The sequence below is a fragment of the Corapipo altera genome, unplaced genomic scaffold, assembly GCF_003945725.1.
Source record: "Corapipo altera isolate COAL_440 unplaced genomic scaffold, ASM394572v1 79, whole genome shotgun sequence".
Taxonomy (NCBI): Eukaryota; Metazoa; Chordata; class Aves; order Passeriformes; family Pipridae; genus Corapipo; species Corapipo altera.
The window spans coordinates 3,165,852-3,187,889 of NW_020884927.1; the positions used below are offsets into that span (position 1 = coordinate 3,165,852).

At 39.3% G+C, this 22,038-nt stretch overlaps 1 protein-coding gene across 3 annotated transcripts in view; it reads left to right on the forward strand.

Annotated features, from left to right (window-relative positions):
* SUCO (SUN domain containing ossification factor) overlaps nucleotides 1-21,871 on the forward strand; it is a 38,688-nt gene extending 16,817 nt beyond the window's left edge. Inside the window, exons 5-24 of one of the 3 annotated variants that reach the window (XM_027658501.1) lie at nucleotides 1,817-1,957; nucleotides 2,129-2,279; nucleotides 3,598-3,718; nucleotides 3,951-4,075; nucleotides 4,538-4,605; nucleotides 5,234-5,341; nucleotides 6,012-6,117; nucleotides 7,967-7,987; nucleotides 8,222-8,277; nucleotides 9,258-9,349; nucleotides 10,004-10,069; nucleotides 11,968-12,042; nucleotides 12,560-12,656; nucleotides 13,624-14,790; nucleotides 15,659-15,746; nucleotides 16,945-17,049; nucleotides 18,007-18,161; nucleotides 18,499-18,590; nucleotides 19,745-19,800; nucleotides 19,932-21,871. In XM_027658501.1, coding sequence (XP_027514302.1) covers nucleotides 1,817-1,957; nucleotides 2,129-2,279; nucleotides 3,598-3,718; nucleotides 3,951-4,075; nucleotides 4,538-4,605; nucleotides 5,234-5,341; nucleotides 6,012-6,117; nucleotides 7,967-7,987; nucleotides 8,222-8,277; nucleotides 9,258-9,349; nucleotides 10,004-10,069; nucleotides 11,968-12,042; nucleotides 12,560-12,656; nucleotides 13,624-14,790; nucleotides 15,659-15,746; nucleotides 16,945-17,049; nucleotides 18,007-18,161; nucleotides 18,499-18,590; nucleotides 19,745-19,800; nucleotides 19,932-20,378 — 3,337 coding nt within the window. In that variant the 3' untranslated portion in view covers nucleotides 20,379-21,871. The remainder of the gene's footprint in view (nucleotides 1-1,816; nucleotides 1,958-2,128; nucleotides 2,280-3,597; nucleotides 3,719-3,950; nucleotides 4,076-4,537; nucleotides 4,606-5,233; nucleotides 5,342-6,011; nucleotides 6,118-7,966; nucleotides 7,988-8,221; nucleotides 8,278-9,257; nucleotides 9,350-10,003; nucleotides 10,070-11,967; nucleotides 12,043-12,559; nucleotides 12,657-13,623; nucleotides 14,791-15,658; nucleotides 15,747-16,944; nucleotides 17,050-18,006; nucleotides 18,162-18,498; nucleotides 18,591-19,744; nucleotides 19,801-19,931) is intronic. The other 2 variants (XM_027658502.1, XM_027658504.1) reach the window with 2 other exon arrangements.
* The last annotated feature ends 167 nt before the right edge of the window (nucleotides 21,872-22,038 follow it).

Below are 22,038 nucleotides of genomic sequence, written 5' to 3' on the forward strand. Positions count from 1 at the left end.
GCTGTAGTCCAACCCCATATTTAAACAAGAACTTTAAAAAGACACAGTTGCATTTTTTATCTTCAGACAGATTATTTCCTGTTTTAGATGCTGAGGCCTTTCAGTGTAACAAAGTCCAGCTCCCTCAGGTGTTACTGGTCTAATAATACAGCAGAGTCTCTTAGTCAAAATATTCTGAAAGTAATTTTATTCCAAACTATTTTTACTTTGTAATGGATCCTTTTTTAGGACAGCACTGACTGTAGCTTTTGTACTTGGGCTGAGTCTGAGGAAAACTTCTTGCAAAATTATCTGAGCTCCTTCTGGCTGCAAGTAAAGACAGCTGCAAAGTGAGCTTGGTAGTGCATTTTAAAAGTTAAGGCAAAGCTACTAACAAATCAAGGTATCCAAAGGAGAGAGAACACAGCTTCTAGGTTCACCTTTTGCCAAAATTAGTTACTTGGGGCCAGTCAGGTACATCCTGAGATCAGGGGATTTTTAAGTTCATACTTGCTACATATTTTATTCAGTTGATAATTATTCATACTTTCACTTACCCACTGAGACAGAGAATATGTGGAGCTTTTCAGCTTTAAGTGTAGTAGTCAGCCTTATTCAGTTAGTGAAGCTTTACATGCAGAGCCAAACTGTGCCCCTCAGATGTAGGCATTTTTGGGGTGTTCAGAGAAACTACTCCCTGTTTGTAGCTAATAAATTCTTGTATTCATAATGTTTGTTAGATTTTGCTACAAAGCAAAAAGTCTTGAATGTCTATGAGGTTTTTGTGTTATGCTGTAGGAACTTTATCATATGAAAGGTACTAAAATTGTCTCCCTGGTTGGTTGCAGCTGCTTCTGTTGATAATTGTAGCAGCCAGAGAACCAGAAAGATTCCCTTTTAAGTCACTGACGTGCTATTTGTGTTTTGGCAGCTCTGTCATGATATTGGATTAACCTACTTTGCTGCTGACATTAAGGAAAGCTTATGTTGAATTTCAGAGGGCAGAATAAAACTTTGACTTATATCTGGCTATAGCATAAAGCAATATGAAAGTCATTCCTGTACTGGAGAAGAGAGGACAGTCAGAACTGGAAGTTATTAGTTGTCCATCTTCTCTCCACCCATTGTCATTTTGAAAGAGCAAACGGGGAGACTTTCGTTCCAATCTTTGCCTCTGGATTTGCCTGATGTGGTGTGTTCAGCCTTTCTGGGAGAGAGGATGTGAAGCAATGGGCAGCTCAGCTGGTTTGGGCTGTCAGTACAGCTTGGATAATGGTCTGCTGGGTTACCTGATTTTTATTACACTAATGAAGAAAAAAATAAATGAACCTAGAGCAAAGGAAGTCTGCCTGGCTTTACTGTATATTGTTACAGCACCCCTTTTCTCCTCTGGTTTTAGCCAAGTTCTGTTCTGACTTCCACCCATTGACTTGGCAACATTAGTGAGGGAACTCAATCTCGTGTTTCTTTCCTTTGTTGAAAGGGGAAAGAAAATTGCTGGCAGCCAGATAACTATGAACCTGTTGTTAGTTTGTAATGATGATGGGAAGAATTACCCATTACAGTGTTTGGTAAAATGTTAGATGAGAGTTCTGGGAGATGAGAAGCTAGTTTTGAGTTTCTTTCTGGGACAAACAAGCTAAAATGGAAATTCTTTTCTTGCATGGGTACAGCTGAGAATGCAGTTCCTTAAGTACAGCATACTTCATCCATTTCTTAATTATTTCTGAGACTGTTGCTTTATGAAAACTTTCTAATATCTTTAGTTATGTGGTTGATTGTCAGGGTTACTTATATCATCAGAAGGCTAAAAAGCATGTTATTTCTTTCCCTTCAGTGCAATAGAGAATTCCCGTGCTGATACCCCTGTAGTCAGCTCTAGTGAAGCTGAGCAGTCAGAACCTGACTGTGATATTGGTGGGACACTTGAGGCTGACCCTCAGAGTGAGCCTTCCTCTTTTGTCAGTCCACCAGAGAGGTGAGTATCCACTCAGGTTGTGAGTCTGAATAGTGTAAAGGTAGTTGTTCTTTTCTGTCCTGGCCTTGCAGCAAACATTTGCATGTGCTTGCTTATCTACATATTTGTGTGTTTGTGTGTGTTATTGCATATGACTGATTTTATGGGTCCTTATACTCTTTATGCTTTCAGCCTTGCAGGTCAACATATAGAGAATATATCATCTTCACATGGCAAGGGAAAGAAGACAAAATCTGAATTCGAGTCGAAAGTTTCAGTAGCTGAAAAAGGGGCAGATGAGCAAAAATCTGCTCTGAATGCCTCGGAGAACTTAAAAAGGGAGGTAAGCAGTGCTGATATTTTCTCAGTACACACAGGAGCCCAGTGCCCTTTGCTAGGTTATCATCACTGATAAAGATGAATGATATCCATTGCTTTCCTGATTGCCACTGTATCAAACAGAGAGAAAAGGGCAGCAAGGCTGATCTACTGGCACTCAGTTTTTCTGAGCTAGCAAGTCTTTTCAAATGCAAGACTTGGGGAAATCAAGTAAAACTATCTGGAGGAGAATCCAGAAGAACTGTTCTTTATGTAAAGATGGTTAAGCTGGGACTTCCCACAGGACGCTGTGGATGCAGAATTTTTTTTTTTATATGGGCTGAAAAAGAAAACAGGTAGGGAAGTTGCGAGGTCCAAGTGAGCTCGTAGAAAAGAAGCTTGAGGGTTGAATCTTGACGGAGCCAGGAAGTTCCTGACTAGCAAGCAGATGGCTAGAGGCAAAGATGACAGTTGCAGGAAATACAGAATGTTTGGTGTGGTTTTATTCTGTCCCAGGAATCTTACTTGGCCCCTGTTAAAGTGGGATATTTAGCTAGACAGGTCTTTTATACTCAGCTGTATGACTTTTTTATGCTCTTACTGTGAGGCACTTTCTAAAGCTTATGTTTTTTAAATAGCTAAAGAATGACCAAGGCCATGGCTTTTTGCTATTTTAGGATCACATTTAAACTGTCACTGATATCTTGGGAACTAACTTTAAAACATTTTCTACAAAATGGCCTCTACACTTGAAATGTCAAGCCAAAGCTGTTTGTGCATCTGATGGGGTGCTGAAAATGTGTTTGTACAGAGAAGTTGACTTGAAATTCAGTTTAACAGGGTTGCTGCTTTGTTAGGCAAATCCAAAATATTATTTCTTAGATTAAACATTAAAGAAACCATTTTTAAACATCTCATTCTGCTGCTTCTGAGATGTTCAGAAATTCCAGGGGACCTCTGGAATTCTGTCATGACCAAAATTTATGTTTGAAGATTTTTGCTGCAGGGAAACCTTTCCTTATTAGTAGGGGGAGGAAAGGCAAAAATTTTGAAGGAAAAGCAGGTGTTTGAGACAGAATGCTTAAATTTTACTTAAAGTGTATTACTTTAGCCACAAAAATTGCCATCACCTTGGTGAAAGAATCTGTAATTCCAGGAGAAAATCATCACGTGTTTTTTGTGGCTCGTAAGCTTACTTACCTTGGCACGAAGTTGTTAACATGGGTGCAAGTGATGTGTCTGCTCTTGACTTGATGAGAGCTTGCTTTGTTTGTTGAAGTTAATTTTTATTTTCATTGTTGGTACTGAAAAATATTCACAATCGGTGGCTCTTTCTTTTGCAGAAAGACTTTAAGAAAACAGGAGAAATTGACCCTACGTCAGTAATAACTCCAAAAGACCCTGGAGACATTCCAACATTTGATGAATGGAAGAAGAAAGTCATGGAAGTGGAGAAAGAAAAGAGTAAGTTCAGGATTCGTTGGTTTGGTCTAAATAGAGACTGCTTTCATCTTGGACTAGATTTGAATAGGGAAACTGTCTCAATTTGGAATGCAGCCTGGAACTTCATTTTTCTGCTGGAATTACATAATTAATGGCCTTCATTATATAAAAGCAGTGAGCAGAAGCTCACTGACAGTGAAAATACTGTTTGTTTGCATGGTTTGTTCTAGTAGCAATATTTTCTTGTTCCTAGGTCAGTCAATGCACCCCTCTGCTGTTGGTGGGCAGCATGCCACTAAAAAGGTCCAGAAAAACAGGAATAACTACGCCTCTGTAGAGTGTGGTGCCAAAATCTTGGCAGCGAATCCAGAGGCAAAGGTAGGCATTTCCTAATTATCAGTGTGCATTATTTTAATGTACACTTAAAACTGAACACTGATTTGTGAAGTAATCTTTTATTCCTGTGTTTGTGTTTATTGGGATTTTGATTTATAAAAAAAGGGAAATAGTGATCTCTGCTTTTTTTAAGAGGGGTTGCTACAGAGGACTTGATGTCTTTTTAAGTGAATTCAGAAGGGGGAGCAGAGTCTACTTATTACAGAAAATGAACAACTGAGCCAGATTGTATTAAACATCTCACCATAGTAAATAATCTGTGATGGCTTCACATTAGTATGATTTACTGTGTCCTGTATATTATCTTGCTCAGAATGTTATGAAACTTGGTTATTAGTCCACATACCTAATATCAGAGTTATTTTTGGAAAGTGGGAAGAAATCCTTAGTGCTCTGTTGGTATCTACCACGCAATTTAAAATACTAATCCTCTTCTTTATACAGAGTACTTCAGCTATTTTGATGGAAAATATGGACCTTTATATGCTCAATCCTTGCAGTACTAAAATCTGGTAGGTTACTGCTCATATGATTACAATTTTCCATTGTGATGGCAATGTGTTTATCCTGTGGGACTGACTTGACCTTGGTATGTTGCTGCTTGAAATGGGTGTGTAAGAAACTTTGACAGAATTAGCACAAGATGCTCTATTGTGCCTCCCATAGAAATCTAGCTCTGCTATTGAGAAGTAATATTAAGGTGGTATTTTTATTTACCTTCCTATTTGTAGGTTTTGCATAATTATAATCTTGCAGAAGGTTAGTGAGTATTTAGGTAGAGGTTTTGGTTTCTTTCTCAGGCTGTCAAATAACTAGGAGAGGTGATCAGAATTTACCATATACTAACTGGTATTTCAGGTGTGATTTAAATCATATTTGCTGTTCTTAGTTTTTAGTTCTGTGACTTGATGCCTTTGAGTACAAGATGGATGAAGCTCTTGTAGCTGCAGGTGCTGTCTAGAGCTACTAAGCTGGATATTCAGGAAAATATCACTAGTGATTCTGAAGGGAGCAACAAGTGTTTTACTCTACAGCATTTCTGTGGCTTTGCAACAGTAATGGAGTAAACGATTGTAATTGTGGAAGGAAAAGTCTTTTTTTTTTTTTCCTTTGTTTAAATATCTCCTTTTTGTCTTTAAGGTTTGTTGTTGAGCTCTGTGAACCAGTCCAAGTAAAGCAGTTTGACATTGCAAATCATGAATTATTCTCTTCCACTCCTAAAGACTTTCTGGTGTCAATTAGTGACAGGTATGTTATCTAAATTTACCCTTCTGAATGAAAAATGCAATAATTTTTAGATACAAGGCTTCAGAGAACATGGTCTGTGTATGCCTGTTATTATGCAAAGTGTAATGTTTTGTGAAATTACATGCATTTTCTTTGTGTGTGTATATATTTTATCAATTTAGCATTTTTTTTTTCCTTTGCCTCCTTAAAAATTAAAAACTCAGTTTCTTTTTGGGTGCTTGAAGCACATAGATTTGGACTTTCTGCACTTGGTCTATTGTGTAGTTCTAACTCTGCTTTGCTCACAGTTTTTACTGCTTGCTTACAACAGTATTTACAACCTGTCACTTCGATGTTGTGTTCTTCGCTGTTCCTGTGAGGTGGCTTTTTTTCAGTTCCAGATACTTTATTGTAGACTGACTGAGTTTCAGTAATTGGATCAAGTGTAGGGTTTTGTCCTTCGGGGGCTTGCACACTCTTTTAAGTATGTGAAGAGGTGCTGCTGAGTTTTTGTGCTGGGACTACTTTATCTTGCAGCTCTTCCTTCCATAAAAAACACATTGCTGTTACTGTGCAACTGGAAAGAAAAAATTATTCCTTCTCTGGAAAGGCGTTTGGGGAAACCTCAGCAAATGTCTGTAAACACTGTGTTCTTGCATTTCATTAGCTGACTTCATTGTTTCCTTTCTAGGTATCCAACAAACAAATGGATTAAATTAGGTACTTTCCATGCCAGAGATGAGAGAAATGTCCAAAGCTTTCCTCTGGATGAACAGATGTATGCAAAATATGTTAAGGTAACTTAATACTGCAGAAGCATCCATGCTTGTCAGGGATGGAAGGGTTTGCTGGGCTTACCCTGTGTAACAGCATCCAAAGAAATGTGTTATCCAAGCCTGCCTTCCCATTAATTGCCCTGGGTTCATTAGTGGCCCCAGTGGTATGGGCTGTGTACAGTCACGAGCCTCTGAACCTGCCTCAAAATGGTAACTGAGAGGATCTTGGGAGGCACCTATTGCCTTGTGTCCAAGTGCATCTTAGCTGATAGCTGAATGAAGAAAAATCCAGACAATGTTCTGTTCTATTTGACTTAACCAACTGTCCCCTGAATGCAAGATTAGAAGAATCTCAACCTATTTTGTCTCTTGGCTGTACCTGCTTTATACACATACATATGTACTGTCTCACTCCCTGGAGCACAGATCAGAATGTGTCTTTCTTGATATTTTTGTATTTTATTCTGCTGTACAATTTTAAGTGAACCTGAAAAACTAAATGTTTGCATCTTGATTCTCATCAATAGATTCAAAGTGTAGTTTTGCAATTGCTCATAATTCTGACTCAGGCAAATTATTTAAGCTCACTGCTACTGGAGCATTGCTGTGATATCTCCACCTTCAAAATAGCTTGCATTTATTCAGGAGACTCAAAGAGAATAAAACTCCATAAATAATTAATATAGTACTTGAACAGGGATAAAAGCTTTTGTGAAAATATGGGGATGTAGTGGAGGTTTACATTCAAATAAAGTATAGACCTTTTAGGTCCTCTCCAGTGATGTGTTTGTCTTCCAATTATGGTGCTGCCAAAAAAAATGTAGTTGTGCTACTGAATTGTGCTTTGTGCTTTCTTGAAGAAGCAGCTATGAATGATAGTTGTTTAACTTCTATACCCAGAAATTCTGCATGAGTCACAGAATAAAGATTTCATTTATTTTTAATTCTGTTTTCTGGCTGAATTAATGCCTCAAGGTAGCTGGAATCTTGCTTGTCACTGAAGATCCAGAATTCCTGTAGATGCTTCAGCACTTAATCCCTTGGTGGATACAGTGCTCTGCCTTGAATAACATAGCATGGTAAAATGTTCAAGTTCTGAGTGTGTAGTCTACAGAAGAGTCCAAAAATTTTTCAAAGAAGTTTAATTTTTTGATGTGGCCTACTGAACTCTTATCAAAAACAATTGAAATTTTTTTGTAAGTGTGCTTTTATGGGAATAGTTGGTCTCACTTTTAGATCATTGCAGTCCTTCAGTGGTAGTGTCTACATGTCTATGTAATAGCTTCATAAATGTATTCTACACTTGCAAATTAATTCAGATTAAATAAATACCAGTGTGTAGTCAATGTGGCAGTAGAAATACACAGACAACTGAAGCTTCCAAGTCTGTCATCAGATGCTCTGTTTCTCCAGTTGTGCTTCTATAAACTGAAGCATGTTATGCTGAACTTGAAGCAGCAGCAGTACACAAATGCATGCTATGTGGGGTTATTTTTCCTCTTGAGTCACTTTCTGTAGTCTGTGCTCTTTAAGGGAAAAAAAATACACTTAGAACACTTAACATGCTTCAGTATTCTGTCTTCAATCATGCTGCCTTGAAAAATTGAATAACTTAAGTTAAACTTATAACTTAATAAAACACTTGTTGCATGTAACCTTCGAATCTGCAAGGTACAAGGGCTAAAGGAAATCTTGCTACCCCAGGCAGATGTAGTATTGCAACTTAATCCTCCACAGCTTGTCATCTTAGGCATTTATAGTACTGAATTAAACCCAGCCAAACTCTGTAGTTGCCTGTGGCATGTGTGTTCAGCCTTTGTACTGACATCTTTTTTTTTTTTTTTTTCTCCTTTCCCTTCTCTCGCTTCAGATGTTCATCAAGTACATAAAGGTTAGCAACCTCTTCTTTTGGAATGGTGAATGTTTGGGGCTTGGGGGGTTCTCTGCTGCAGCTCAGCACTTTAATGCATGGCAAGAATAAATCTCTCGGTCTTTTCTGCTGTGGGCAGTCTGCAAATCCCTTGAATAAACAAAACTTGGAATTTCAGGGTTGAATGTGTATGCTAATGAACTCTTGACTCTGTGGGTCTTTGGAGTTTTATTTTAAGTACCTCTTATTCTTTAGGTGGAGTTGATATCACATTTTGGATCAGAACATTTTTGTCCTTTAAGTCTTATAAGGTAACATTTTTTGTTTTGCTTTGTTTTTCTACCTCCTTGCAGTGAGGATTAGTCTCTTTCAATAGTATTTGAGCAACAAATTTTAGTTTTCAATTAAAGTTATCTGCAAATATTTTGAATTGAAGTAGTTACCTAACTTACCTGCTGTGTAGACTCCTTCATGTCTGTTTAAAGAAGTTCTGAATCTTTTTATTTGGTTCTCCAATATGCAAGGAATAGTTTATATTTGTAGGGGGGAGCGTGAGGGAACAGGAGCAGCTTTAGAGAAGGACATGAGCATTCAAGGCTGACCAAGCAAAATAGGGAACAAGTGGTGAACTAAAAAGAGCAGGTTTGGTGAGTGCTTTTAGAAAACTGCTGTGTTTTTTGGCACCCCAGGTGCTTGCAGTTAGTAATGCTTGCAATATCCAAGTAGAAACACCTGTGTGTTTGTAGTTCAGAGGACCATCAACCTCTGCACTGCTCCTAAAAAAACAGGTCTTGAACTTGGGAACTCTGTAGTGGTATAAGTCAAACCATATTTTCAGTTAACAAGACTGCTTTAAATTGGATTGATTTGATATGGTTTTGGCAGAACAGGTCAAAGAGAATATAGTATGCAAAGTGAAGTAGTTATGAATAGATACTCCTAAAGTTAGTCAAAGGTGAGGCCGAAGAGGAGGTGTAAGAACTCATGGAGAGCTTAAGACAAGGAAGTCTAGGCATGAGTTAGAGTTAAAAAGGAGGAAAAGACTCTTTGGAATTAGTAGAATGAAAAACAGGATCTTGTTTTGGTTCACCATTTAAAAGCCTGCAGTGGACTTTGCGGATACAACTTGGAAAAAATAAACATACCTCCAGCTTGATCTTGGTTAACTGAATGCAACTACTGTGTTTCTAATTAACTTGCTACATAAAAGTAATAGTGCTTATCAATTAGGTAACACAATTACATAACTAATGGACTAATATTAGGTTTTCTTTTAAAACTTTGTTCATAGGGTATTTGGTACTAGCATGGTTGAAGAATATGAAGAAATAGCTGATTCTCAGTATCAGTCTGAACGACAAGAACTCTTTGATGAAGATTATGGTAAACAAATATTTTGTGCATTTTTTTCAACCATTCACACATCTCCTGTGCTAGTCTGGTGGTTCATTGTTTCCTGATTACAATAAAAGATTTGACTGTTGAATTTACTGTGTGTCTTGTTGACAGTGTTCTGGGCTCTTCCAACAATCCTTTTAAGTTTTAAACAATTTGTTTAAATGTAACTATGTGGAAGGTTGCTTTAAAATGCTCGTAATGAGTCTCTATATCACTTGGCAGAATAGACAATAATTTCTTCATCTCCTGACAGTAGTCAAGGATTACTAAGATAATCAAAGCAGCTCACACAAAACAGATTTATACTTAGTGTCCATAGCCCATTTCTTGTGATTGTTTTTATAATCAATGCTACATGCAATTGGGAAGGAGCTTATTTTGGCTGCAGACATGGTGTTTTAACTGAAAAATGTGAAACCATCTACCTGCAGCCTCTGTGAAGCTCAGTGAGTTGTTTGCTGCATCTGTCTTGTGAATCCTGGTGAACCCCTGTGTCTGACCTCTAGCTTTATTTCTGCAGTTTTATTTTCACACAATCAAACTGACATAATTGAATGAAATGTTAAATCTTGAGGTTTATATTCTCTGTCCATGATACATTTAATTTTGATAGTCACAAGTGTTCTTCTTTATACACAGATTATCTGTTGGATTATAACACAGGAGAAGAAAAATCTTCAAAAAATCTTCTTGGTTCTGCAACAAGTGAGTATGATTTACTAGAAACACTATTGCTGTGCTAAAACAAGATGAGTTAATTCAAAGTAGAATGACATTTTGTCATGCAACATCTGCAAATTTCATGTTCTTCTACTGAAGCAATGTATTGTGATTCCTATTTAGTTTCATAGGAATAAATGACAATTTCAAGTTGGGATATCAATCTTAAAGTGTTCTAAAAATAGAACTTTCAATTTCTAAGGATGTCTCTTTTGTGAAAATTTTTTCTGTACGTACAGATCCTGAGCACTTAAGATAATGTGAACCTTGCATAGGGCTGTAAGTAGCCAGTACTAATGTGCTGTAGAACCTTGGAAATCTGTGTTTAATGTGCTTTATTTATAGGAGACAATATAAAGATTTACTTTGTGTACAGCTTGAAAGGGAGGAATGGAGAATACTGTTTCTGAGAAGGCTTTATGTAAATGTTGTGACTTATGTTCTTCATAAGGGCTGTGGTTTTGGGTTTTTTTAGAGAACTAATAGCTCTTGACTGTCTCTTCTCACTTTTTGCTTTGGAAAACCTCCAGTGTAGGGTTTGTTTGCTAAGAACATGTGAATATTTAGTTTTAATGGCATTCTTAACTGCTGAATTATTCAGGCTAGTGTCAGCTCCACACAACTTTTTCTAAGGAGCTCTTACACTGTTCTGCTCTTCCTTCTTCTGAGCTAATGAAGATTTGTTCCTGTAGTGTAGATTTGCACTCAGTTAATGCTGTCTGGGCTCAGGCTTTCCTTTCATCCTATAGTGGATCAAAGCTACAGAATTCTCTGATACTATTTCCTAGAAAATAGTTGTCTCCTGAGAATAAAAAGGTCACGGCTAGGAATATTCACAGCTTAGAACAGTTTTCAAAAGAGAATTAGATAGTGCAAAAGGCAGATTCTTTCTAAATGTTAGTCTCTCACAAATGAGAGAAAGCAATAAATTCTTCCCTGACGCTGCTTATCTGTTCTCTGTGGCTTTCAGACTTTCTACTTTCAATCTGTCCTGATGATGCATATTCACATGATCTGTCTGTAAGGGCAGTATTGCAAGTTTATGTTCACTGTCTAAAAAATACAATGACTTCTCTGTTAGTTTTTTAGAGTACTAAAGCGAAGATTAAAAGGTTTGAAACCTCTGTTGCTGATCGTGCTCAGCTGTCTTCCTAAAGCACTGAAACATTGCAGTAATCATTATTTAGTGGATCTTGTTGTTGAGACCTTTCCTCTCTGGCAGGGTAGTCAGTGTTCCTCTTTTGGAAGGAGTAGAGTTTGTGGGTTTTTCTGTGGTGGTTTTCTTATATGTACATGCTTAGACAAAAGCGATAGGATTCCATTTTGCATCAGTTGTCTTTAAACAAGCAGTGAGGAAGAGGGTCCTCTGAGGGGGAGATTTAGGGATTCCCAGACGTTTAATCTCATAGGAAGTATTCTGCAACCTTCCACTAGTCTTGACATTTCTCGACTCAGTTTAATTCTGTTATGAGAAAGGAACCAGCCTGTCTTTATTAGAGCTTTTCTATTTGAGTGTTCAAGCTTTAAATTTCTGGCTTAGGACCTTCCTCAGAGGTTCACATACTCAAGTTGTCAGCAAATTCCATGCTTAAATACTCTGTTTGTTTTACTATTCCTTGGTTTCAGTGGACAGATGATCAACAAGTACTTCTTGCTGTTGTTAGAAGGTCCAGCTGGTAGAGGTTAGGTACAGGTTTCTAGCTTATTAACTTACCCTTTAAAAGGAACAGCTGCATCCTGCCTAATAGAATGACCAGGCTTTTTTTGTGTCTTTATACTGTGATTCCTTTCAAGCAAGTATTGCAAAATAGCAGATTGCTCAGGGCTGCTGATCTCTGGGCCCTCTGAGTGTGTCCTTGTTGAGTAGCTGTTGTCTCTTTTAGATGCAATCCTCAGTATGGTGAACATTGCTGCTAATATGCTTGGAGCCAAAACTGAGGAGTCGACTGAAACAGAAGGTATTTTATAGATGGTTGTTTTCTTTAATGAAAATTCTGCAAAGTTTTAATTTCTCCTTGTTGTCTTATTTAATGTTTCTGTGAAGAGTTGGATGACCTATGTTTAAGTGACTTTTTCCACCTTTTATGGCACAGCTGATTAGTGTCTTGGAATTCTTATCTTACACTGTGAAAAGTGGAACAAAGATGCCAAATTTGCTGAGGAAGGAACTGATATAAAGATGACACATAGGCCTGTTCAGTTTTGTTCAGAGATCTTTACTCTTTGTTACCCAGCTTAAGTTGTAAAGTCTAATTTGCTGCTTCTTTCTGGAAGTATTCTGAGGCTGTCCACAATATCATATTTATAAACTGACAGTAGCACTTTCATTCAAATAACTTGGAATGACATCTGCAATTAATTTGGTAGAGCAGTTAATAATCTAAGAAAACCCCAGCAACAAACCCAAACTTCAAACTCTTTGAAAACAAAGATGGTTCTTGACTTTTAATGTTCACCCTTACCTCCTTCCTGCAGCAGGGAACAAAAGTGTGTCTGAAAATGTCACTGCCACTCCTGCAACTTCAACAGCTGCACCGAGACTACCTGAACCAACACCTGTTCCTTCACCAGAGTAAGTGATTGGTGATGGGGTTTCTCTAATATGTTCTGAGCAGAGACTAACATGCACTAGTCTGGAATCTTTGGTACCAGAATGCTCAGGTATGGCATACAGACATAAACAAGTGAAAAAGCAAGTGTTTGGTGAAGTCTGTAGTAGGGTAATGTTACTAACCAGGGGAATTTATTGGTTTAGTTACTGTTTATATGTATTTCCATAATAAAACATTATAACATGTTTTGTTTTGGCACAGCCACTGACTTAATATTGGTCCAAGTTTTGTGGTTGTCTCCTGCAAGGGAGACTAATTAGGCATTAAATTGTATTGCTGAAGCTTCAACTAACTTATACAGGCAAAAATTTGTGTTTAGAAGCTTAATATTTTTGCTAGACTATCCTTAATGAAAATTTGTATGCAAATACACAGAATTAGGTTGGAAAGAGGAGTTGTATGTAGATTCTGGGTTGGTTTTTTTTTTTTTTCACTTGATTGCAATTGTTGAGAATTGATTTGACTACTTAGAGCCAAGATTCTACCTCTTAAATGAGTTGTGCTGTATTTAGAGGTTTTATGGTTTTCTAGTGCTCTGGTTGTTGAGAGACTGAGGAAGTTCATTGGGAAGGCTGAGATTCTTGTGTTTGCATTTGAAGATTGCAGCAGCAGAGTAAGATGTTTGCTCTGGAAGAATTTAGTCATATTTGAAATGGTGACTTTTTTCAGGGGTGAGGGAAGGGGCAATATCTGACTAAGAAGGCTTCTGTTTCAGAAGCAAGGCTTGAAATAATTTGTTTGCAAGTTGAGACTGAAGAACACTGGAGAAAATGCTACCTTAGAGAATTTCTCACTGTCTCCAAATTGGCCTTTGGTTACCAGATGAAGCCTTTCTGATTTTTCTAAAAGATCCTACTTTTGCAGTCTTCCAGAGCAGGCATGTAAAACTGTTGAATTAACATCTTGTCTTTAACTCTTTTGTTGTAGGCTTGTTACTACAGATATTCCACAGATAGATAAAGAGCAAATAGTGGTGGATTTGACTAAAGAAAGTCCTATTGTTCAGCTTGTACAAGAGTATGAGGAAGATACAAGCCAGTCCACAGTAACCTTGCTGTCCAGTGATGATCAGGAAGAAGAAGCATCGACCTGGTTTGAACTCGAGACAGAGCAGTACTGCTGTGACATGGCAGCAGTGTGCTGTATTTCCACGTTTTCCGAATACCTGTTTAAGTGGTGCTCAGTGGCAGCAGCCCTGCGTCGGCAGCACAGTAAAACTGGAGGCAAGGAAGGGCCAGCTCACCCTGCTGATGTGCAGCAGCCACAGGCAGCTCTGACCGAGTCTGTCCCTGCGTCGATAGATGAGCCTCTGCCCGAGCAACCGGACAGCAAAGCTGAGAGACCGTCTGGGTCTATTGCTGCAGTTGTCTTGAGCAGTGTGGCCCTCGAGGAGATAAGTAATGAGACCACAGAGTCAATTGAACTGGAGCCGAGCCATCCTCAAACTGTCTCTCAGTCCCTCCTCTTAGAAGTTACTTCTCAAGTTAAGCCATCACCCACAACAGACGTGGTGTTGGAGCCTGCAAAAGAAGATGCAGGCCAGGTAGCACTGAGGGGGACTCCTCAGGTGGAGGTACCTGAGATCAGTGCTGAAATGGAAAAGGCTGAGAGCTCGGTTGTAGAAGAAAGCCCTGTAGCTTCTGAGACCAGTGTGGTCACTGAGGTAAAGGAGATGAGCACAAGAGAGACTATGGCTACTCCAGTGATTTCAAAGCCTACAAAGACTGTTCTGCAGCCTGAAAATACAGCAGATGTAGTAGCCAGTGTTGCTGGGGAAGGAAAGGAGAGCACTCCAGAAGTGCAGAAACCTGTTTTGCCTCCTGTCGAATCTTCTGTGCCTGCTGAAACAAAGGAGGACGATCAGGCAGCTGAAGAAGCTTTAATGGCGATTCCAGTCTCAGGGGGACCACAGAGAACAGCTACAGATTTCTATGCTGAATTGCAGAATTCAACAGATCTGGGCTATGCTAATGGGAATCTTGTTCATGGATCCAATCAAAAGGAATCTGTCTTCATGCGCTTGAATAATCGGATAAAAGCCCTGGAAGTCAATATGTCTCTCAGCAGCCGTTATTTAGAAGAACTCAGTCAGAGGTAAGTCTGAGGATGGTCTTAGCCATTGACACAGAGGAACATCTCTATATGGAGAGTAATATGGGGGTAGTTGGGTAGAGTGTAAATCACAGCATAAAGCTTTATGGAACACTGAGGAAAGTAACTAAGCCTGGGTAGCTGCTGGAGACCCAGATGTCTGTGTGTGGCAGAGGTTCCCTCTTTGTATTTCAGATACAGTCACATTTATTTTGTTCTGAGGAATACTGCTGTGGGTTTTTTTAAAAGGATAAAGTGTTGCCAGGAGGTAGGCACTAATCTTGTCCCTAATCCTTTCAGCCAAAGGGCACATCCTTCTGTTGCTTTAAAACTGAATGCTACAGACCTACAATGCCTTCTTTATTGAGTTACTTCCACTTAAATTACTATGTTATCCATCTGTAATAACTCCTGTTGAATAAGTGAGTGTGGAGAAGGAACTAAGAGCTTTCTGTGAGGGATGTATCTATATTAGTGTTTATCTGTGGTGCTCCTTAGGGACAGGAGAAACAGGAAATGTACCAATTTCAGAATTGGTTCCAAGGAAGGGGCTCTTCATTATACTTACATTGTGTTGTCTGTCTTGGCAGTCAGTGTTTCCAGAGTGAAGTTCAGTAAATTGGCACTAAATTCCAAGGTGTTGAAATAGATTTGATTTTAACCTTGGGGAAAAAACAAACAAACAAAAAACCCCAGAAAGACACATGTGGTTTATGTGCGAAACTTAAAAAAGCAAATGCCACTTGATATTTAAATAAAACTTTGGGCAAAGAGAAGTTTTTTCACTGGCATAGTCATGGTTTCTGAAGACAAGTCTAAGCTGAGGAATTTTATGCACTAGTATTTCAGACTTACATGCTCTTTGTTTTAGGTACCGAAAACAAATGGAAGAAATGCAGAAGGCTTTCAATAAAACAATAATAAAACTTCAGAACACCTCAAGAATAGCAGAAGAGCAGGTATGGCTTGTTGGAGTATTTAAGTGTTTTCCTAATTAAGAAAGTTTACTTTTAATGAAGAGTTGCAAGGAGTTGGAGAAATCCTCTTTCAATTGAGCTGTATATCTGCCTTTTACAAGCATCCATCCAGTGCTTCCCTGTTTTTTTTTCTCCATAGTAAAATTTTAATGTATGTTCCCAGTTGTTTTAGGGTAAGGCCATTCCCAGCTCTGTTTTCTGATTTTGTATTTGAAGAAAAAAAGTTATCAGCTGCTAATGGCTAAACCAATTTTTTTAACTTGGTTGTTTTTTATATCTGATTTAAGTATAGATAGACAAATTCTCTACTGCTGCTGAAGAGACCTAGCCTATAGCAAGGTAGAGGTGTACAGTAATGGCTTAAGTGAAATTTGCATTTGAAAGTGTAATTCATGTAACAAAAGCTTTAGTTGATTCTTTAAAATGTGGGTTTTCCCTGCTCTGCCATTGTGACTTTTCTGAGCAGCTGTGGAATACAGCCTGTATGGTTGTGTTGAATATTCACTAAAGCAGCTGTGCATGTGGCATTGAGACAGTTTGGGACCAAGCCTGCTGAGTTTCTGAAGTGCAGTCCCAGGCCTGTAGTTTGCTCATCCATCAGCAGTGAAGAAAATGGCAACTTCAAATGTGTTCTCTTTTCTGTTCTGTTTTTTGAAGAGTATTAGTGCTGCTCAGTCTCCTCTTGGTTAACCTCCCTGATATTCTGCTCACCTTCCTTGATTTCTCATAGGGTTAAGAATCCTGTTAGGGCTCTTTCCGGGGAGCAGCTCCAAAGTTGTTGTTCCTGGCTCCTGTCATTAAGTGACTGGCTGCCTGATCCTGGGACAAGAGCTCTGTGTCAGCCCTGAGACTGGAGCTGTGCCTGGTTGTGTGCATGTGTATTCTGTGACGTGGCAGTACTCAACCTCCTGACAGCCACTGCCTGGAGCTGGCTGCTCACTCTGCCTGGAATGAGGGCAGCACAAGTCACTGTAATGAAATGCACTTGGCATAATTTTACAAAATGTTATCTGACAAGTCAAAATGTTACATAAAGCTGGGCTAAAAACAATGCTGGATGGGTCATGTGGCTGCAGAGTGCCTGGCTGTGTCAGACAGAAAGAACACTAACTGTACACAAGTGCATATGACAGTGGGAACCTGACAAGCACTAACATGACTGTGACTCTCTTGAACACAGGATCAGCGTCAGACAGAAGCAATCCAGCTGTTACAAGCACAGCTCACCAACATGACCCAGCTGGCTTCCAATCTGTCAGCAACTGTGGCGGAGCTCAAACGGGAGGTAATTACAGTTCAGCAGTATGGCACGAGGACTCAGAGGAAACAGATGCATAAACAGATCTCTGTTTGAAGAGACCAGAGTCTTTAAATGAAGCTTTAAGTTGTCTGTAGTGTTGCTTTCAGCTTGCTTTATCCTAAACTTTTAGCTACGAGTTTGAGTAGCTTGAGCTGTTTCGTGCACAGCAAAATTGGTAATGATTACTACAGCCCTTACAACCCCATGACTGTAGTCTGAGCTAAGGCACCTTTCTTCTTTCTTCACTGGATATTGTCATCTTTGGAGATTAGGGGGATCTTGGCAACAATACTGAGAATGTCTTGTCTCAAATGTTTATGTTCTCCTGCCTGGGATTTCAAGCAGTATCATAAACATGACCTTTTTAATTTTGTGCCTGTTGCCAGAGACCTCCCTTGAGCTGTTTTCTAACATGCAGTATGACTCCTTTTTTGATACCTGGCTGGCTAAGCTCCTGTTCACGAGTGCTGTAGTTAGTGAAACCACATTAAATCAAGTGATTGTAATGGTGTTCTGTGAAGTAGTTCAGTGTCAGCTGATGAAAAGCATCACTTAGATTTGCTATAGTGTTGCATCCATGCCAATTGTAAACCAGAGAAGTTACCTTCTAAGCATGCTTTTTTTATGGGAAGTATATTGCTTCAGGTAGGTTTGAATGCTCTTTACAAGGGGTGGCAGCTTCTCTAGTAATGCTGGTACTGTAGGCAGTAAAATACTGTCCTGTGTTAGCAGGTAGTGGGATTCAACCTTCACTCCTTCAATGCTGCACGGCCCATAGACTGCATCAAACCTCTGAAAAATTACTCAAATTTGAACAAGTGTTAAGTGAAACTGAAGGACAGTGACTTGAGAACACGTCATTTGTCTTTTAAAGTTTAAAACACGAAAATAGTAGTGTCACGAAATTATTCTGTCTTTAATAATTGTATCCAATTCCTGCAGGTTTCTGACCGACAGACTTACCTGGTGATTTCACTGGTTCTTTGTCTCATCCTGGGCTTGGTGCTTTTTGTGCAGCGGTGCAGGAGCCCTTCTCAGTTCTGTGATGATTACCTCTCAAAAATTCCCAAAAGCAATCACTACCCTAGCCCCAAAAGGTAATGTATTTATATTTGAAACTAATTGTTATTGCAGCTTTTTTTGGTATTTCCACAGTCTGCTGGTACTGACATATCTGCTTTAATTCTGAGTCGTCTTTCTGCACACTCAAAATTGATGGCAAAGAACCATTACTGCTTTGTAGTAACACTCTCATAGAAGCATTTTGGGCCTACTACACTTGATAACATGTTGCAGACACAGTACTGTGTCTGATTGCCAGGCTGTCTTGGGCACTTCAGTTCTGTCTTTCTACCAAAAATCCTTTTTAATGAAAAATGCATATGACAAAGTACTGAGAAAAATGTGTTAAAAAAGCTTTCTGGAATTTTCTAGGTGTTTTTCCTCCTATGATGATATGAATCTGAAAAGAAGAACTTCTCTTCCACTGGTCAGATCACAGTCTTTTCAGCTAGCTGGTAAAGAAGGTATTATTCATATTGTACATCTAGTTTCTAGTGTTACTCTTAGTGCTACAAGTGTGCATATAGTTCATATATGTGTTCTGTAGGACAAGGTGGTTTGTGAACAAATTACCAGATATTCATAGAAGTGTGCTGGATTATGCTAAAACCTTAAATGCAGTTTTTAATATCAGTTATACTCTGCTCTGCACATGTTTTCTTGGGGTTAGTAGCAATCCATGCAGGCACTCAGATCTGCAAAGCTGTCAAGCTTGCAGAGTAGTTTTTTTTTCTTGTAAGTGTCAGACGTGGGAAGTCTGAGTGCCCTACTTTTCAGAAGTCTTGATAGTCTGTGTTTGAAACTTGGCAGGTATTTAGGATTCAAATTTAGCAACTGTGGTAAGAAATTTAGACCATTTATCTTGGCTTGGGTATGAGGAACGATCTGGTCTTTTCAGTATTCACGTTAGACTTGGGACAACTGAATTTTGATTTCTTAGGCCATCATTGTCATGCAAAACCAAGTGTTGCAGATTATAGTAATTAGTGAGTATGCAGCTGACACTGTTCTCTGGGTGCAGCAAACTTGCCTCACAGGTTTTTGTACTGTGAAGGCAAGTGCATGAAAACTCGTAAATTGAGTTGGAAATGTGTTGTAATAAAGACTAGCTAAGGCCTATGCTATTTTATTTTCTTTTTTGAAAAAACACACTTTTCCTGAATTCTCCCCTGCTTCATCTTGAAAGAATGATTTTACTTCCACCAAAGCACTGGTGGAAGAATGCCAGACTGGTCTCATGTCTGTCTGAACATCTGTGTCCTTGATAGGTGCACATGCTTCTGTCCTGTCAGGGTCAGGTTGCTTGTTAAACACTGTTATACTGGTTTGTTTTCTTAGACTTCAACTTTTGCTGACTCCTGCTCCTTTTCCCCAAAGGATGTTCTCTGCTCCTCTCCCGTGGCCTAATTTATCAGAAAACCACCTGTTTTTAAGTGTGTGCCACTGACAGCTGCCATGATGGCACAGTGGAATTCCTCTGTGTGCTCCCTCACTTCCAGTTGTGCCCCCTTAACTTACAAAGGGAGAAAAAAATGTGCCTGATAAGTGGAATATTTTGTTGTGTTGCTCTAGAGCTGGCAATGTCAGGACTGCTAAATGTGTGTTTCCTCTCTTACAGTGGATCCAGAGGATCTGTACATTGTAGAACCTCTGAAGTTTTCCCCAGAGAAGAAGGTACTGTGGGGTGGGGTGGGAGGGCTGGTGGGGCTGAGGTGCTTGTGCTGGGGGGTGATTGAAGGTGTGTCTTGGCTGCTCCGCTTCCCTTCCAGAACCTCACTGTTTCTTTTTTTCATTTGTGATTTCAGAAAAAGCGTTGCAAATACAAAAGTGAAAAGCCAGAGACTGTTAAGCCGACAACAGAGCCTGTGCATCCCATAGCCAACGGGGAAATCAAAGGAAGGAAGCCCTTCACAAACCAGAGGGACTTCTCTAACATTGGGGAAGTTTATCACTCTTCCTATAAGGGCCCCCCATCCGAAGGAAGCTCCGAAACATCATCACAGTCTGAGGAGTCTTATTTTTGTGGCATTTCAGCATGTACCAGTCTGTGCAATGGACAGACCCAAAAGACAAAAACTGAGAAGAGAGCTATAAAGCGAAGACGGTCTAAAGTTTCAGACCAAGGGAAGCTCATAAAAACTCTGATACAGACTAAGTCGGGGTCAATGCCAAGCCTGCATGACATAATCAAAGGAAACAAAGATATAACAGTGGGAACACTTGGTGTCACGACAGTGTCTGGACACATCTAAAACTAGCTGAACTTCTCAAACAGGGGAGTGTTTGTTCATTTGAGAACAGTCTGTGGTATTCTGTGGGAGGATAGTGGGAGACAAAGAGCTCAACCAATTGGAAAGTATTCAGAAATTTGGTTTCTGCCTTTTTAAAATAGATGGGATTGTGTCAATCTTGGCTATAAGCTGCAGCTTTACAAGGCTGATAATTTCCTATGAGAACAGCTTGGGGGGGAGGGCAGGGTTCATTTTATAAAGGTTTTTTTTCACAGTTCCTGGGACAGAGATTTTTTGAAACCCAGTTTGTTGGGTGGAATAGGGATAAAAGCCTAATCCTCTTCCTTTAGCTTTGTTCCTATTTCTTGCACCTTCCCATATTTATGTGCCTTTTGTCTATTTATAATGCCACTGGAAGAGGGGAGAAACAATTGTTTGTCATTTGATTTATTTTGTAATTTCTCTAGCTTTTTTTGAAGATGCAACACTACAGTGCTGTAAAGGGACACGTGTTGGCCTTCAGCTGGACTCGGTAATGTGGACTGGATACTGTAAAAATACCAATAGATGGACTTGCCTGACTAGATTCTGGTTTTGCAAACTCTGAGGAAAATATGTCAGCAGGGTTGGTAACTGTGTTAATTTGCACCTTGAGTCACAAATGTGAGCTGTAGTCTGTGCAAAATCAGTGACGGTGGCTCTCCAGGATTTCCCATGTGCAGTGGAACCTGAGGCTGATGAATGCATTTGTCATCTCAATGGCCTGCTGCAGTCCTCTGAAGGAAGTGGATGAAGAATGCTCACTGTTGTTGTGCTGAGTTCAATGAAAGCTCAGCTGAAGAACGAGAGGGTGAGCCTGGTGCAGCCGGGCCGTTCTCCGAGCCGGTCTGGCTGTGCTGAGTTTGCAAAGCCTTGGAGTCTGAGCAGTCGGGCTGGTTCACTGGGGGTATTTCCACAACGTTTGCTTTTGTATTGGCTAACAAATGTGCAGTGTTGGTATGGTTGGTATTTCATATTCAAGTGTTTTTTATTTTGACTGTGATTGTATATTTGGATACTATAGGATGTGTGGTTGCTAAAATGTTGTGTGATTCTGAATGAGTGGAACAAAAGGTTATTCTTTTTGACAGGTGTTACAGGTTCACGTTGTACAAAATAAGTTAACTTATTGAGCACTTTTAGTGGTACCCTTTTTAACAGATCTAATGCCTTTCCTGGGTATTGTATGTAATGTGACTTATTTAAAGACTTTGGGTTTTTTTGCTGCTTTCTTGTTAGTTTTTGAATACTTTAAAGTGATGTACTTTCAGAGTTGATCTGCACAATTAGCCAGTCAGAGCACATGAACCAGACGTGTTGAACCTGAATTCAGAAGGGTGTCAAACCTGGATTAGGAAAATACATACCACCAGAGTGCAGCATCCAATGTTGTGGAACAAGAGTATGTAACTACAGAACTGTAGTGCCATTAGAAACTGTGAATTTCCAAATAAATCTGAACACTTTGTCTTTCATTTACTGGCATTTTTCCTTTGAAAATGAAACTTGTGGCTTAAATCATCTGAGAAGGACTGTTCTTTAATTTTCAGTCTAGGACTAGGACCAGGTCCTTTGGCCCTGGTAAGAAGTTCATAAACTCAGCCTAAATGTATTTGTCTATTTAAAGAAAGAAAAGGGGGAG